At 44.8% G+C, this 16,836-nt stretch overlaps 1 protein-coding gene across 1 annotated transcript in view; it reads left to right on the forward strand.

Annotated features, from left to right (window-relative positions):
• The first annotated feature begins 3,203 nt into the window (after window positions 1–3,203).
• The window catches only part of LOC128704931 (medium-chain acyl-CoA ligase ACSF2, mitochondrial), a 37,470-nt gene continuing 23,837 nt past the window's right edge, over window positions 3,204–16,836 (forward strand). The window contains exons 1-4 of the mRNA XM_070081508.1: window positions 3,204–3,344; window positions 7,774–7,893; window positions 9,948–10,065; window positions 15,688–15,783. Coding sequence (XP_069937609.1) covers window positions 7,784–7,893; window positions 9,948–10,065; window positions 15,688–15,783 — 324 coding nt within the window. The 5' untranslated portion in view covers window positions 3,204–3,344; window positions 7,774–7,783. The remainder of the gene's footprint in view (window positions 3,345–7,773; window positions 7,894–9,947; window positions 10,066–15,687; window positions 15,784–16,836) is intronic.

Here is a 16,836-nt window from a genome sequence, read left to right on the forward strand (position 1 = left end):
TGTTGCGGCCCCTGCCAAACTAGCGGTTAAATAGTTAACCTGCCGGCCGGCAGTACCACTGGGTGCGTCATCAAACCCAATGTGGGGGCTGCTGAGCCGGCCTTAGAGCAGTAAGAGCCTGAGTGCCTCACGGTACACACCTAAGCAGTAGGTACCTGACCACCGAAGGGTACACGTCTACTGGCTTTAGTAACAGTATGTACCAGAGCGCCTCGCTGTACACACCTAAGCAGTAGGTACCTGACCACCGAAGGGTACACGTCTACTGGCTTTAGTAACAGTATGTACCAGAGCGCCTCGCTGTACACACCTAAGCAGTAGGTACCTGACCACCGAAGGGTACACGTCTACTGGCTTTAGAAATATTATGTACCTGAGCGCCTCGCTGTACACACCTAAGCAGTAGGTACCTGACCACCGAAGGGTACACGTCTACTGGCTTCAACATTAAGTACCTGAACTCCTCAGGGTACACGTCTATGCAGTAGGTACCTGACCACCGAATCGTACCTATCTACTGGCGTTAGAAGAACCGCTCACCGCAGCTCACTGAGTCTGTTGGCCTCAGTTACTTGACGGCCGCATTCAGTGAGCTTGCAGCATGGTGTTCGGCTAGCGGTGTGTCAACCGCCTTTGGAGAGGATTTACTGGACTACCGGTGATGTCTGTGGACTCACCGTCTACGTTGATCAACTGTGGGCCGGAGTCGTCAGATGCTGTTTAGTGGGACATTACATGAAGAAAAGGTTGGAGTGTTACACTGAACTGGGCCAGGACCGTAGTGTGACACTGAGGGACGTACGATGGAGTGGAACACTGAGATATGCACAGGACCGTAGTGGAACACTGAGATGAAAAGGGTGTCGTGGGACACTGAAGATGGCCTGGTTGTAGTGTACACTGAACAGTGTCGTGTGACTGACTTCGTGTCGTGAGAGGCAGTTGATTGTAATTTATTATTATAAAAATGTTATTTATAATTTATTGTTTTAGCATAGAGATATATATATATAGTGACAGTAGTGTCAAGAGTTGTACCCTGTGTAGGGTTATTAATTATATTTTAGTAAAATGCTGATTATAATTTATTATAGTAACATGTACATATTATTATTATATCATAGTTCAAATACCTCTAGACCAAAGATAGTTGATTTTTATATATTAAAGATTAATTTATATTAATGTGTGTATTTATGTATCCCGAACTCTTTATTACAAAAGGAGTAAATCTTAATACCATCTTCTTTTAAAAATTACTTTTTTGTAATAAATGATTATCTAGAATGATTTCTGGACGATCATATCCGGGATGACGGTTCGGGATACATATTACATTGATCTTTGTGTGTCGGTCCTTTTGTGGTGGGGGTGTTGCGGCCCCTGCCAAACTAGCGGTTAAATAGTTAACCTGCCGGCCGGCAGTACCACTGGGTGCCTCACGTCATCAAACCCAATGTGGGGGCTGCTGAGCCGGCCTTAGAGCAGTAAGAGCCTGAGTGCCTCACGGTACACACCTAAGCAGTAGGTACCTGACCACCGAAGGGTACACGTCTACTGGCTTTAGTAACAGTATGTACCAGAGCGCCTCGCTGTACACACCTAAGCAGTAGGTACCTGACCACCGAAGGGTACACGTCTACTGGCTTTAGTAACAGTATGTACCAGAGCGCCTCGCTGTACACACCTAAGCAGTAGGTACCTGACCACCGAAGGGTACACGTCTACTGGCTTTAGAAATATTATGTACCTGAGCGCCTCGCTGTACACACCTAAGCAGTAGGTACCTGACCACCGAAGGGTACACGTCTACTGGCTTCAACATTAAGTACCTGAACTCCTCAGGGTACACGTCTATGCAGTAGGTACCTGACCACCGAATCGTACCTATCTACTGGCGTTAGAAGAACCGCTCACCGCAGCTCACTGAGTCTGTTGGCCTCAGTTACTTGACGGCCGCATTCAGTGAGCTTGCAGCATGGTGTTCGGCTAGCGGTGTGTCAACCGCCTTTGGAGAGGATTTACTGGACTACCGGTGATGTCTGTGGACTCACCGTCTACGTTGATCAACTGTGGGCCGGAGTCGTCAGATGCTGTTTAGTGGGACATTACATGAAGAAAAGGTTGGAGTGTTACACTGAACTGGGCCAGGACCGTAGTGTGACACTGAGGGACGTACGATGGAGTGGAACACTGAGATATGCACAGGACCGTAGTGGAACACTGAGATGAAAAGGGTGTCGTGGGACACTGAAGATGGCCTGGTTGTAGTGTACACTGAACAGTGTCGTGTGACTGACTTCGTGTCGTGAGAGGCAGTTGATTGTAATTTATTATTATAAAAATGTTATTTATAATTTATTGTTTTAGCATAGAGATATATATATATAGTGACAGTAGTGTCAAGAGTTGTACCCTGTGTAGGGTTATTAATTATATTTTAGTAAAATGCTGATTATAATTTATTATAGTAACATGTACATATTATTATTATATCATAGTTCAAATACCTCTAGACCAAAGATAGTTGATTTTTATATATTAAAGATTAATTTATATTAATGTGTGTATTTATGTATCCCGAACTCTTTATTACAAAAGGAGTAAATCTTAATACCATCTTCTTTTAAAAATTACTTTTTTGTAATAGTCATACTACCAGTCATACTACCAGTCATACTTCCTCCACCAGTCATACTACCAGTCATACTACCAGTCATACTACCAGTCATACTTCCTCCACCAGTCATACTACCAGTCATACTACCAGTCATACTACCAGTCATACTTCCTCCACCAGTCATACTACCAGTCATACTACCAGTCATACTTCCTCCACCAGTCATACTACCAGTCATACTACCAGTCATACTTCCTCCACCAGTCATACTACCAGTCATACTACAAGTCATACTTCCTCCACCAGTCATACTACCAGTCATACTACCAGTCATACTACCAGTCATACTTCCTCCACCAGTCATACTACCAGTCATACTACCAGTCATACTTCCTCCACCAGTCATACTACCAGTCATACTACCAGTCATACTACCAGTCATACTACCAGTCATACTTCCTCCACCAGTCATATAGTCTTTCACTCTTATTTAATGAACTTTTCCCTCATACCTACTTACACCTACTCATGTACCTGTCCAACCTGTCTTCACAACTACCCAAAGTTCTCACTTCAACAACACATGTGAGATAGTCTACTGATTATATTTCCTCATTGTCCAGGTGAACATCAACCCAGCCTACCGGCCCAGCGAGTTAGAGTACTGCCTCAACAAGGTGTCTGTCAAGGCCATTATCTGCCATGAAAAGTTCAAAACATCAGAGTAAGTTTTAATATTTGTTATGAGCAAATAATAGTAATATTATTATTATTAATTATAGTTTATTGTAAATATATTTAATGAATTATTAATAATAAGTTATAGTTAATACTACTGTCGTTCGTCTTAACAAAATAATGATAATTTAAGTAAGCTACAATGAATTAATTTACCAGGACATATAAACCAAGAGGACCATGTCCAGCGGTACATATACAGGTTAGGAAGATTGGTCAGGACACAGCTGGAACTTTGGTCATCTGACAGAGGCCTTACACTGGCTTACCCGTCCTCCACTCTAAAAACTGACGTTATAATTATAACCATTATATACAGTACACTTTAAGTTACACAGTGATGAACATAATTAAGGAGAAAATTCCTTCGCTAGTGACTCTCAGTTTATGCAGAGATAAGAGAATTATTATTATTATAATTATGGGGGAGCGCTAAACCCGTAGGATTATGCAGCGCATGTTGGGGTGGGATGGAAGGTATTCAGCGAACTGGAGCACAAATCCAATTCCCAAGATCAAGAGCCCCTCACCAGCATCAAGGAACCTCCCTTGAGAGGAGAGATAAGAGAAGATGGGGAATGTAGTGGTTGACGTCCTGTAGGTATCAAAACATTGTCGTAAAAACAAGTGACTGTTGAAGGCTTGTTAAACCCTGTCTGTACTGCCCTAGCAGTCTGCAGTGGCTCTCTGTTTTCTGTTCTCCTTGCAGAATTTTTTTACTTTTTTCTTATATTTATATATATATATATATATATATATATATATATATATATATATATATATATATATATATGTGGAAAATACTGTATAGATTTTCCAGAAATACAGTAGTTACATGTAAATAGATGGCCATACTGTATTTAATAACATTTGTCATAGAAAACGGGAAGCTGCACCTGCTCAGAAGGACAGTCGCCATTGTTTTTGAATTGAGATTAACAACGTTAGTGTAATGGGAAGAATTTCTCGAGCTCTAGAGGTTAAAATTGGATTGACACCTCTCAAATAGGAGGCGAAATTGTTGGATGTGCATTCCTGCATAACTTGAGTATCAGGCGACAGGACAGGACAACTCCAGGAACCTCAGATAAGCTGTCTAATTTATGTTTAAATTCTGGCCAGTAAATTTTTCATAAATGTAGGCAAAAGGGGGGGTCCTGTACATGACACATTAATCTCCAGTCAAATTGGTGAGTGATATTAAGATGTTATGTATATGTGTTTATATATAATCATTTTTTAATTTAATATAGTCCACAAATTTATATATTTACCAGCATTCCTGGTGATGTATTTTTCATTTGTAATTAATAGGTCCAGAGCAACTTGTGGATATGACAGTGGTAGGTATCGAAGGGGGACATTTTTTGCGACCTAGGTGTCCCAAATTCCTACTTGTCTAACTGATAAATAATAATTATCTTTGTTCATTTACTGTTATGTAAATAATGATACATCCAAGTAAATGCAATTTTCCACAGATAAGTTGGTCCCTGAGGAATAAACAAGACAGGTCCGAGGAGTGGAGTGAGGGCTCAGGTCCGACGAGTGGAGTGAGGGCTCAGGTCCGAGGAGTGGAGTGAGGGATCAGGTCCGAGGAGTGGAGTGAGGGCTCAGGTCCGAGGAGTGGAGTGAGGGCTCAGGTCCGAGGAGTGGAGTGAGGGCTCAGGTCCGAGGAGTGGAGTGAGGGATCAGGTCGATGGACTGAGGGCTCAGGTCCGAGGAGTGGAGTGAGGGCTCAGGTCCGAGGAGTGGAGTGAGGGCTCAGGTCCGAGGAGTGGAGTGAGGGATCAGGTCCGAGGAGTGGAGTGAGGGCTCAGGTCCGAGGAGTGGAGTGAGGGCTCAGGTCCGAGGAGTCGAGTGAGGGCTCAGGTCCGAGGAGTCGAGTGAGGGCTCAGGTCCGAGGAGTCGAGTGAGGGCTCAGGTCCGAGGAGTCGAGTGAGGGCTCAGGTCCGAGGAGTCGAGTGAGGGCTCAGGTCCGAGGAGTCGAGTGAGGGTTCAGGTCCGAGGAGTGAGGGCTCAGGTCCGAGGAGTGGAGTGAGGGCTCAGGTCCAAGGAGTGGAGTGAGGGCTCAGGCCCAAGGAGTGGAGTGAGGGCTCAGGTCCGAGGAGTGGAGTGAGGGTTCACGTCCGAGGAGTAGAGTGAGGGTTCAGGTCCGAGGAGTGGAGCGAGGGCTCAGGTCCGAGGAGTGGAGTGGGGGCTCAGGTCCGAGGAGTGGAGTGAGGGCTCAGGTCCGAGGAGTGGAGTGAGAGCTCAGGCCCAAGGAGTGGAGTGAGGGCTCAGGTCCAAGGAGTGGAGTGAGGGCTCAGGTCCGAGGAGTGGAGTGAGGGTTCAGGTCCGTGGAGTGAGGGCTCAGGTCCGAGGAGTTGAGAGAGGGATCAGGTCCGAGAAGTGGAGTGAGGGTTCAGGTCGATGGACTGAGGGCTCAGGTCCGAGGAGTTGAGAGAGGGCTCAGGTCCGAGGAGTGGAGTGAGGGATCAGGTCCGAGGAGTGGAGTGAGGGATCAGGTCCGAGGAGTGGAGTGAGGGCTCAGGTCCGAGGAGTGGAGTGAGGGCTCAGGTCCAATGAGTGGAGTGAGGGCTCGGGTCCAATGAGTGGAGTGAGGGCTCAGGTCCGAGGAGTGGAGTGAGGGCTCATGTCCAAGGAGTGGAGTGAGGGCTCAGGTCCAAGGAGTGGAGTGAGGGCTCAGGTCCAAGGAGTGGAGTGAGGGCTCAGGCCCAAGGAGTGGAGTGAGGGCTCAGGTCCGAGGAGTGGAGTGAGGGCTCAGGTCCGAGGAGTGGAGTGAGGGCTCAGGTCCGAGGAGTGGAGTGAGGGATCAGGTCCGAGGAGTGGAGTGAGGGATCAGGTCCGAGGAGTGGAGTGAGGGCTCAGGTCCGAGGAGTGGAGTGAGGGCTCAGTTCCAAAGAGTTTAGTGAGGGCTCTGGTCCAAGGAGTGGAGTGAGGGCTCAGGTCCAAGGAGTGGAGTGAGGGCTCAGATCCAAGGAGTGGAGTGAGGGCTCAGGTCCAAGGAGTGGAGTGAGGGCTCAGGTCCAAGGAGTGGAGTGAGGGCTCAGGTCCAAGGAGTGGAGTGAGGGCTCAGGTCCAAGGAGTGGAGTGAGGGCTCAGGTCCAAGGAGTGGAGTGAGGGCTCAGGTCCAAGGAGTGGAGTGAGGGCTCAGGTCCAAGGAGGGGAGTGAGGGCTCAGGTCCAAGGAGTGGAGTGAGGGCTCAGGTCCAAGGAGTGGAGTGAGGGCTCAGGTCCAAGGAGTGGAGTGAGGGCTCAGGTCCAAGGAGTGGAGTGAGGGCTCAGATCCAAGGAGTGGAGTGAGGGTTCAGGTCCAAGGAGTGGAGTGAGGGCTCAGGTCCAAGGAGTGGAGTGAGGGCTCAGGTCCAAGGAGTGGAGTGAGGGCTCAGGTCCAAGGAGTGGAGTGAGGGCTCAGGTCCAAGGAGTGGAGTGAGGGCTCAGGTCCAAGGAGTGGAGTGAGGGCTCAGATCCAAGGAGTGGAGTGAGGGTTCAGGTCCAAGGAGTGGAGTGAGGGCTCAGGTCCAAGGAGTGGAGTGAGGGCTCAGGTCCAAGGAGTGGAGTGAGGGCTCAGGTCCAAGGAGTGGAGTGAGGGCTCAGGTCCAACGACCAGTTTTGCCAAAACCTGGGAGATAGTGAACGACCCCGAGTGTTCAGAGTGTCAGCAGTGGTGATTAAATACGATTCTAATTCTTTAAAGATTAGTTTTGATTCAGGGAGGTTCATCAAGTGGTATTCCGGTATGACTCCCGAGATCGTGATAACACGATTGCTAACAAACCACTGTATGAGTGGGGTTAGAACCCATGGTAAGTGAGTCGTAAAACTCCTGGCGAGTGCGTAAACGACTGGACCAGTGGGCTACAATAAGATTCATCCATCTAAGTATATTTATACACACTGGCCTTGAGTCTTACAACTCTCTCACCATGGGTTCAAACCTCACCCGTTCCATGGTTTGGTATTAAGATATGATAAGATAAGATAAGATTTCGTTCGGATTTTTAACCCCGGAGGGTTAGCCACCCAGGATAACCCAAGAAAGTCAGTGCGTCATCGAGGACTGTCTAACTTATTTCCATTGGGGTCCTTAATCTTGTCCCCCAGGATGCGACCCACACCAGTCAACTAACACCCAGGTACCTATTTGCTGCTAGGTGAACAGGACAACAGGTGTAATGAAACGTGTCGGAATGTTTCCACCCGCCGGGAATCGAACCCGGGCCCTCCGTGTGTGAAGCGGGAGCTTTAGCCACCAGGCTTGTGTTATCCCTCTCACCTGAATATGTGGTTACGGTGGTTAATTTCAGAGCAAAAAAAAAGTATATTGAAAGATAAGCATATCTTAATTTCACTGTTATTTAAGAGATGTTAATTCTTAAGAGTCAGAAGTTGAAATGTTTTGTCTCTCAACAGTTATCATCACATGTTGTGTGAGATCGCTCCTGAGTTATCTTCTTCTTCCAAAGATGACTTGAAACTTTCCAGGCTGCCTTCTCTGAAGAAAGTGATTATGTGCTCTGAGAAAGACCTCAGGTAAGGTAGTCATGTACTCTGTGACAACCTCTGGTAAGGTAGTCATGTACTCTGCGACAACCTCTGGTAAGGTAGTCATGTACTCTGTGACAACCTCTGGTAAGGTAGTCATGTACTCTGTGACAACCTCTGGTAAGGTAGTCATGTACTCTGTGACAACCTCTGGTAAGGTAGTCATGTACTCTGCGACAACCTCTGGTAAGGTAGTCATGTACTCTGCGACAACCTCTGGTAAGGTAGTCATGTACTCTGTGACAACCTCTGGTAAGGTAGTCATGTACTCTGCAATAACCTCTGGTAAGGAAGTCATGTACTGCAACAACCTCTGGTAAGGTAGTCATGTACTCTGCAGCAACCTCTGGTAAGGAAGTCATGTACTCTGCAACAACCTCAGGTAAGGTAGTCATGTACTGCAACAACCTCTGGTAAGGTAGTCATGTACTCTGCAACAACCTCAGGTAAGGTAGTCATGTACTCTGCAACAACCTCAGGTAAGGCAGTCATGTACTCTGCAACAACCTCTGGTAAGGAAGCCATGTACTCAGACAGACCTCAGATATTTCATACATGTATTCTCTAACCAGTTATTAATTTGAATTAAATCTTATTTGCAGTGTTTTCCTTAAAGGTTTTCATTATTTATTCAGTTTAATCAATTTTTTCATATATATATCTTTTGGCAAATGTTAAGCATCAAGATTTTATGGTGTCAAAAGTGTTTGATATCGTATTTATGAAGCGCATAACCCGTGTGAGCCATTCGGGGCAAGAAATGTTGGAGGCTCGATCTTCCACCCGCTAACTGTTACCCTGTCTTTGATCGGAGTAAGTGTTACTCAGGTACAGTTTACATCATCGATGACCTTGCAGCAGGGAAATAAAAAGTAATGAGGCTTCACGGAAGGAAGAGGAGGATAGCTTCAATTACTTATATCAAAAGGTATTCACTAGCAACAAGGCGGCTTCCTCACGGGATACTGAACTGTTAGTGAAGCTCTTGTTGATATCCTCATCACGTTCTTCAAGTCTTCCAGCTCAGGTTGACACATTTCGTTACCTTTAGTAGGAATCTTATCCTGTATGATGAAATATGACAGTGACATATACTCTGTAGATTAAAATGCAAAGTGGGAAATCACTATAGCAGTCACGTGAATCACAAGTCGTTCAGATTATTATAAAAAGATCTGAAAAAAGGGGTAACTGTTTGTTCTTGCCTGTAGCAGGATAACAAGAAGCCACAGATGGACACTCAGGAAAACTTGGAGTCAAACCGATGACAAAATTTTTCATAGCAAAGTGATTTCCCGAGGAAATCATTTAAAAAGAGGTAAAAAGTGTCCCAACCATTGGAGATTTAAAAAGAAAAACTTGTACAATATGATAAAAAAATTAATGGCGATGGACACTACGAGCATCAATAACAAGAGAGATCTGTATATATACCTCGATAATCCATACCCCCGGCCGGGATTGAACCCGCGGTCATAGTCTCAAAACTCCAGCCCGTCGCGTTAGCCACTAGACCAGCTAGCCACAATAAGATTCATCCAACTAGGTATATTTCTACACCATAGGAAGGTTAGCACAGGCACCACTGTGACCACAAATGCAAGTTTTTACAGACGAATCTCCAGCTAGCGTGGCCGTGACGAACTCTAGCTCAAGTCCCTTCACTGCCGTCAACATGACTCAAGAAATCGTAATGGAGATTCGTCTGTAAAAACTTGCATTTGTGGTCACAGTGGTGCCTGTGCTAACCTTCCTATGGTGTAGAAATATACCTAGTTGGATGAATCTTATTGTGGCTAGCTGGTCTAGTGGCTAACGCGACGGGCTGGAGTTTTGAGACTATGACCGCGGGTTCAATCCCGGCCGGGGGTATGGATTATATACCTCGATCTTAAACAGAAACCCTCTTAGCAACTTTCTAAGACCCACGTATCCAAATCTCTCTTTTACGTTATATATTTCTAAGTAATTTCTCACTTTTTATTGATCATTATTTATTACATTTTAATTCAAACACAGACTAATATATATATTTACCACAGCGGAAGCTACAAGTTTGGAGATCTGTATGGCGCTGGTGATAGTTGCCACAAGACGATGCTCGCAGACATTGCTACGAGAGTTAAATTCGATGATCCTTTCAATATTCAGTTTACTTCTGTGAGTATTTTATATATAATATTATTTGAGTGTACATAGTAATAACAATATTCAAAAAACTGTAAATAGTTCGTTACTACTAAACTGATTAGCGAAGAAATGCTGAAGCTAAGTTCCTGGTCCAATTATGTGTGTGTAATCTTTCTGTACTACCGAATATAAGTACGGGATGACAACCTTCCATAGGATGGGTATGGGATGACAACCTTCCATAGGATGGGTACGGGATGACAACCTTCTACAGGATGGGTATGGGATGACAACCTTCCATAGGATGGGTATGGGATGACAACCTTCCATAGGATGGGTACGGGATGACAACCTTCTACAGGATGGGTATGGGATGACAACCTTCCACAGGATGGGTATGGGATGACAACCTTCCATAGGATGGGTATGGGATGACAACCTTCCATAGGATGGGTATGGGTTGACAACCTTCCACAGGATGGGTATGGGATGACAACCTTCCATAGGATGGGTATGGGATGACAACCTTCCACAGGATGGGTACGGGATGACAACCTTCCACAGGATGGGTATGGGATGACAACCTTCCAAAGGATGGGTATGGGATGACAACCTTCCACAGGATGGGTACGGGATGACAACCTTCCAAAGGATGGGTACGGGATGACAACCTTCCACAGGATGGGTATGGGATGACAACCTTCCAAAGGATGGGTATGGGATGACAACCTTCCACAGGATGGGTACGGGATGACAACCTTCCAAAGGATGGGTACGGGATGACAACCTTCCACAGGATGGGTACGGGATGACAACCTTCCACAGGATGGGTACGGGATGACAACCTTCCACAGGATGGGTATGGGATGACAACCTTCCACAAGATGGTTATGGGTTGACCCCCATCCATGGAATGGGTAACTAGTGACTATACCCCATACAATGGATATTGGGACAATAATAAAAATCTAACAAGTAGAACGATGCTGAGGAACCAGAACACTCTAAATGTAACTTTTATTACCTTCATTTACTGGTACAGAAAATCCACTTTGCTACAATATACCGGGACTGATATTTAGAATATTAACTACAGCCAGATCTCTGAGGTTTCAACTATTGAGGTTTCAATTTTTGAGTATTTAACCCACCCTGTAAACTGCAGTGATTCTCTAACACAATGTAAATAATGTACAACAATTAGGTATGTTATTGCGAAACTGTTCGCCAGCACAGTAGGCTTCATCAGTCGAGTACAGATATCGCAGATATGGAGAGAGTAGATGCAGTGTAACGTTCCAGTCAGGGTATTGTGCCTTTTCCTGTTATTTATTAAGGATGATGTGAATCAGTCCATCAACCCTGAAGGAGTAGTTTGAGGTGGTCAGTCCCTCAACCAGGAGATGTGTTCAACTTGATAACCTTGAAACATGTGAAGCTCAAGCATGAGAAAGAACTCATCACATCTCATTTAATTCTCCTCTACTGCTGCTGTCTCCATATTTACCACCTCTGTATTCGACTGATGAAGTCTGGCGAAAAGTCTCGAAATAAGATACCTAATTGTTGTACATATCTCGGTTATCTAATTCTCGGTATTGTGTATTATTATATTCATGCTGTTGGATACTGCAATACAAAGTTATCTTAGTACTGAGGTCACCTTCAACTTCATTGTTGAACCACTAATTATGAGTGAGAATAGCTGGATTTAAGAACCTACCCAGCATTGTCCAGTAGGCTTGTCAGTGTTAACTAGATCTGCCTACCATGGGCCAGTAGGTTTCTTGCCGTGTTAATTAGACCTGCCTACCATGGGCCAGTAGGCTTGCTGCAGTGTTAACTAGACCTGCCTACCATGGGCCAGTAGGCTTCTTGCCGTGTTAATTAGACCTGCCTACCATGGGCCAGTAGGCTTCTTGCCGTGTTAATTAGACCTGCCTACCATGGGCCAGTAGGCTTCTTGCCGTGTTAATTAGACCTGCCTACCATGGGCCAGTAGGCTTCTTGCCGTGTTAATTAGACCTGCCTACCATGGGCCAGTAGGCTTCTTGCCGTGTTAATTAGACCTGCCTACCATGGGCCAGTAGGCTTCTTGCCGTGTTAATTAGACCTGCCTACCATGGGCCAGTAGGTTTCTTGCCGTGTTAATTAGACCTGCCTACCATGGGCCAGTAGGCTTGCTGCAGTGTTAACTAGACCTGCCTACCATGGGCCAGTAGGCTTGCTGCAGTGTTAACTAGACCTGCCTACCATGAGCCAGTAGGCTTGCAGCAGTGTTAACTAGACCTGCCTACCATGGGCCAGTAGGCTTGCTGCAGTGTTAACTAGACCTGCCTACCATGGGCCAATAGGCTTGCTGCAGTGTTAACTAGACCTGCCTACCATGGGCCAGTAGGCTTGCTGCAGTGTTAACTACAATGAGCGCACGATGAGCGCATTTGTTTGCAAGACTTCCTGTCTACCATTATCTCAACTTTCCCTTTTTGATCTTGAGAAGACATACGACACCACTTGGAGGTATAACATTTTAGCCCAAACCCACTCTTTAGGCCTCTGCGGTAACTTGCCAACTTTCATTGTTGCTTTCTTATCTGGCAGACAATTTCGTGTCCAGGTTATCGCCTCGCTTTCCTCAGACTTTGTTCAGGCCGAGGGTGTCTCATAAGGTTGTGTCCTTAGCACTACCCTTTTTCTCTTGGCTATAAATGACCTACCTTCCGTTCTTCCATCAGTTTATGTGGATGACTTCACTATAGCTTATGCAGGAGCTAACTGTCGCCTGGTAGCGGCTTCCCTTCAGGATGCGATTTACCGGGTTTCCCATTGGGCCACTTTTCATGGATTTAAATTTTCTAGTACGAAAACCCATTTCATTTCCTTCACTAGACGCCCTCTTATCCCAGATATTCTATTGTATTTACACGGCTCACGTATCCCAGAATGTGATAGGGTCGAGTTGTCTTCTCTTACTATTCGGTCGTCGGTTTACATAGAAACCTCACATTTCCTCTTTGAAGGCAACTTGCCATGGTCAGCTGAATCTCCTTAAAATTCTTGCACATCATTCATGGGGAGCAGATCGCCGAACTCTCCTCCGTTTGCATTCCACCCTAGTCTTGTCCAAGCTGGATTATAGAGACCAAGTCTATTCTGCAGTTTCTCCTACCACTCTTTCTAAGTTAGATTCCCTTCATCATCGTTCATACCCTGTTGAAAGCCTCCATGTTGAGGCAAATGTTCCTTCCTTAACTGATCGTCGTGATGCTCATTGCCTTCATTACTTTGTCCGCTCTCATGACCTTCATGTTCCGTCTATGTATAGGTTGGTCTCAGACAATAGTAAAAGCCCATTATTTGTTTGACGCTCCTGTTTACTCTTGACCATTTTCCCTTACTCGCCTCCCTTGTATGTTTATTTAGCGTCTGCCTTTTCCCTTCTCCCTTGGAAGGTTATGACAGTTCGTGTCTGTTCTCCCCGCACTACCGTGTGCCAAAGCTCTCCTACCTACAACTGCTTCTCGCTCTCTTTTTCTACAAGTTTATTCTCTATAATGGTTACAATGTGGGGTTTACAGGTTTTGGGTATTTTGTGGTTTACATGTTAAAAAATACTAATTACAGAGGGGGCCACTAGGACACCTAGCATGGCTAGGCATTTCCAGCAGACTTAGATTAATTCTTAACATTAAGTCCTTACAGATTATAGTATTAAGGCTGAGTGACTACATCATAATTTTGAGTTTAGCAATGTGAATGCTTTTGTTTTGGCACAATACGAGATGTCTATATTTGAGTAACATAGGCAAACTTATGACTAGTTAGGATTTATTATTTTAAGATTAAGATTAGTATTTCTGGGTTTATAGTCAGTGGGTGAGTGAGTGTAATTGTGAACCACCAGGTGGTTATCATGTAGTTAGTTGTTGGGGTGTATCAGGGAGATGAGATGTTTTCTAACTGTAGTTTTGAAAGTGATGAATGTGTCTACAGTTCTAGAGTTTTCAGGTAGGGTGTTCCAGATTTAAGATCCTTTGAAATACATTGAATTTTTGTAAAGGTTTAGTCGAACACGGGGAATGTCATAGAGATGTTTGTGTCTGGTGTTATGCCTGTGGGTCCTGTCCCAACTATCAAGAAAGCGTTTTAGGTCAAGGTTAATATTGGAATTTAAGGTCCTGTAGATATAGATTGCACAGTAGTAAGTGTGGATGTTCTGAACAGGGATTAAATTTAGATCTATGAAGAGTGGGGGGGGGGTCGTTGCCAGGGATGGGATTTAGTGATTATTCTTACTGCGGCTTTTTGTTGGGTTATTATTGGCTTTAGGTTTGTTGCTGCAGTTGAACCCCAAGCACAGATAGCATAGGTGAGGTATGGATATATAAGTGAATGGTATAGGGTGAGAACGGCAGTTTGCGGTACGTAGTATCGTATCTTGGAGAGGATCCCAACCGTTTTGGATACTTTGATCACTTCCAATCGCATGCTCATGCCGTTTCTGTTCATACAGATGATTCTAAATCTTCTGACAGTGTTCGGTTCACAGCAGTGTTCCTGACGATGTTGTCCGAGGTCATTTGTTAGACTTGGCTAGTATTTTTACTGCCGAGTTGTATGCCATCCTCATTGCGCTTCTCCGTATTACATACTATGTCTTCTTGGACATTTGTGATCATTTTAGATTCCCTCAGTGCCTTACAAGCCAATAAACAATTTGATTCCCCTCATCCATTAGCCCTTCATATTCATCTATGGTTGTGCCGTGTGGCTAGCAAAAACAGAAACGTTGTTTTCTGTTGGTTCCCTGGACACGTTGATGTGGAGGGCAGTAAACAAGCGGATGCTGCTGCGCGGTCAGCGGTACATGAGCTTCCGGTTTCCTATGGAGGTATTCCATTCAGAGATTATTTTCCAGTCATCTCTGCTCGTCTTCGCAGCCGTGTTAGCTTTCAGGGAATAATACACGTCGACTTTCAGTATACTACACGGAAAATTATATATATGGAGCGTTATTTTATATAAAAAAAATTTTACAGTACTCCGTAATAGTCGAGCATGCACCGTAACAAATTGTACTCTATTAAACTGCTTTTAGGTTTGTGGTCATTTCTTACCACCGTTGCCATACTCGAGAGACTGCGCTCTCCCGTCTCCGCATTGACCATACTCGCCTTACCCATGGGAATCTTATGGAACAACAACCTATTCCTCTCTGTGAGGTTTGTTGGGCCCCTATTTCGGTTCTTCACTTTCTTGTCAATTGCCAGGTTTACCAGCAAGCTCGCACGATTTACATCCAACGACGACGCCCTACCACTCGTACCTTATCTTCCCTTCCTGCAGATGGCTGCACTGTTTTAATGTACGAACTTTGACACATAACTCTTAGCGTCCCTTCCAGCCCTTTTCTCCCTTCACCTCTAATCGTCTCTCCAGTACTGTTTTCTGCCCCACAGCGCTGTATGACCGTTGTCGGTTTAGCGCTTTCTTTGATCATAATAATAATAATAATTTAAGTTGTGAGTGAAAGGAAAACAAGTTGGAGGAAGAAAAAATGGGAAAAAAATTCTGGTAGCCACTTAATAGTTCTCTTTCGGGGATACATAATAATAATTGTGAAGTAGAGTGTAATTATTAATGTTATTTCAGGGTACGACTGGCTTACCCAAGGCTGCTGTCCTCACCCATCACATGGTCATCAACAATGCTTATAGCACAGGCAGGCGAGCAGACTATGACAAAAGTGTAAGTAATTGTAGCTGAGTTTACAGTTGATTCCAAATACAGATCTGCCAGTAATAATGGAGAAATGAAATTGGTCGCAAAAGAAGCTTTTAATTGGACAACGTTTCTCTGTGACTTGATAAAGCTCCACAAAGAGCGAAACTGTCCCTATGAAAGCTTCCTCTGCTTCATGTCTTTGCTTCAGAATTTTACATGTTTCCATATTCCAGATTTCATTTTTAAATCGTATTACCATCGTGTATTTGAGCTACAATATATAATTAGGGATCCCCATTGGCCAGTAGATCTCCTGAAGTGCTTCTCTGTACTCTTGTTCTTATAGACTATCTCTACTATTAATTCTTCGACTGTTTCTTTGCATATACTGCTACCATTACCACTACTGCTACCAGTTTCTCTTGTTCTACCACTCCTGTTCCCTGCCCACCTCTCGTATACTGGCTGCCTTCCCTGCCCACCTGTCGTATACTGGCTGCCTTCCCTGCCCACCTCTCGTATACTGGCTGCCTTCCCTTCTCACATCTCTATGTAACTTGTTATTAGTCCAAGTGAGACCAAAACATCGTCACAAGTTTCAGTCCTAAGTTCGGGTTATTTATATAATATATAAGGAGCCTCCTTGATGTCAGTGAATGGCTGTTGATCTAAGGAATTGTAGCTACCCTTCCTTCGTATGTTCGAACCTAATTACCTCTCATTCATGACTCACGAAATCGTAATGGCACGATTGTGGCTAGCTGGTCCAATGGCTAACGCGACGGTCTGGAGTTTTGAGGCTCTCTGATCGCGGGTTCTATTCCCCGTCCGTTGTATGGTTTGTTTACCTCTCATTCCCCAGGTTGTATGATCCATACGAGTTTAATGTTTCCCACTGACAATAATATTGGTGTCATCCTAGGTGCCTTCAGCAGTCGCCTTAGGATGAGGTCGAAAAATATAGTATTCTTTAACTTGCCTGTAGGAGAGAAGCTGGTATGTGTGAGTAGTGTTATGTCTATAATAAAACGGAGGATAGAGCCTCGATAGAGCTAGTTGTGCTACCTCTTTTATATA

This window comes from Cherax quadricarinatus, unplaced genomic scaffold (assembly GCF_038502225.1).
Source record: "Cherax quadricarinatus isolate ZL_2023a unplaced genomic scaffold, ASM3850222v1 Contig2936, whole genome shotgun sequence".
NCBI lineage: Eukaryota > Metazoa > Arthropoda > Malacostraca > Decapoda > Parastacidae > Cherax > Cherax quadricarinatus.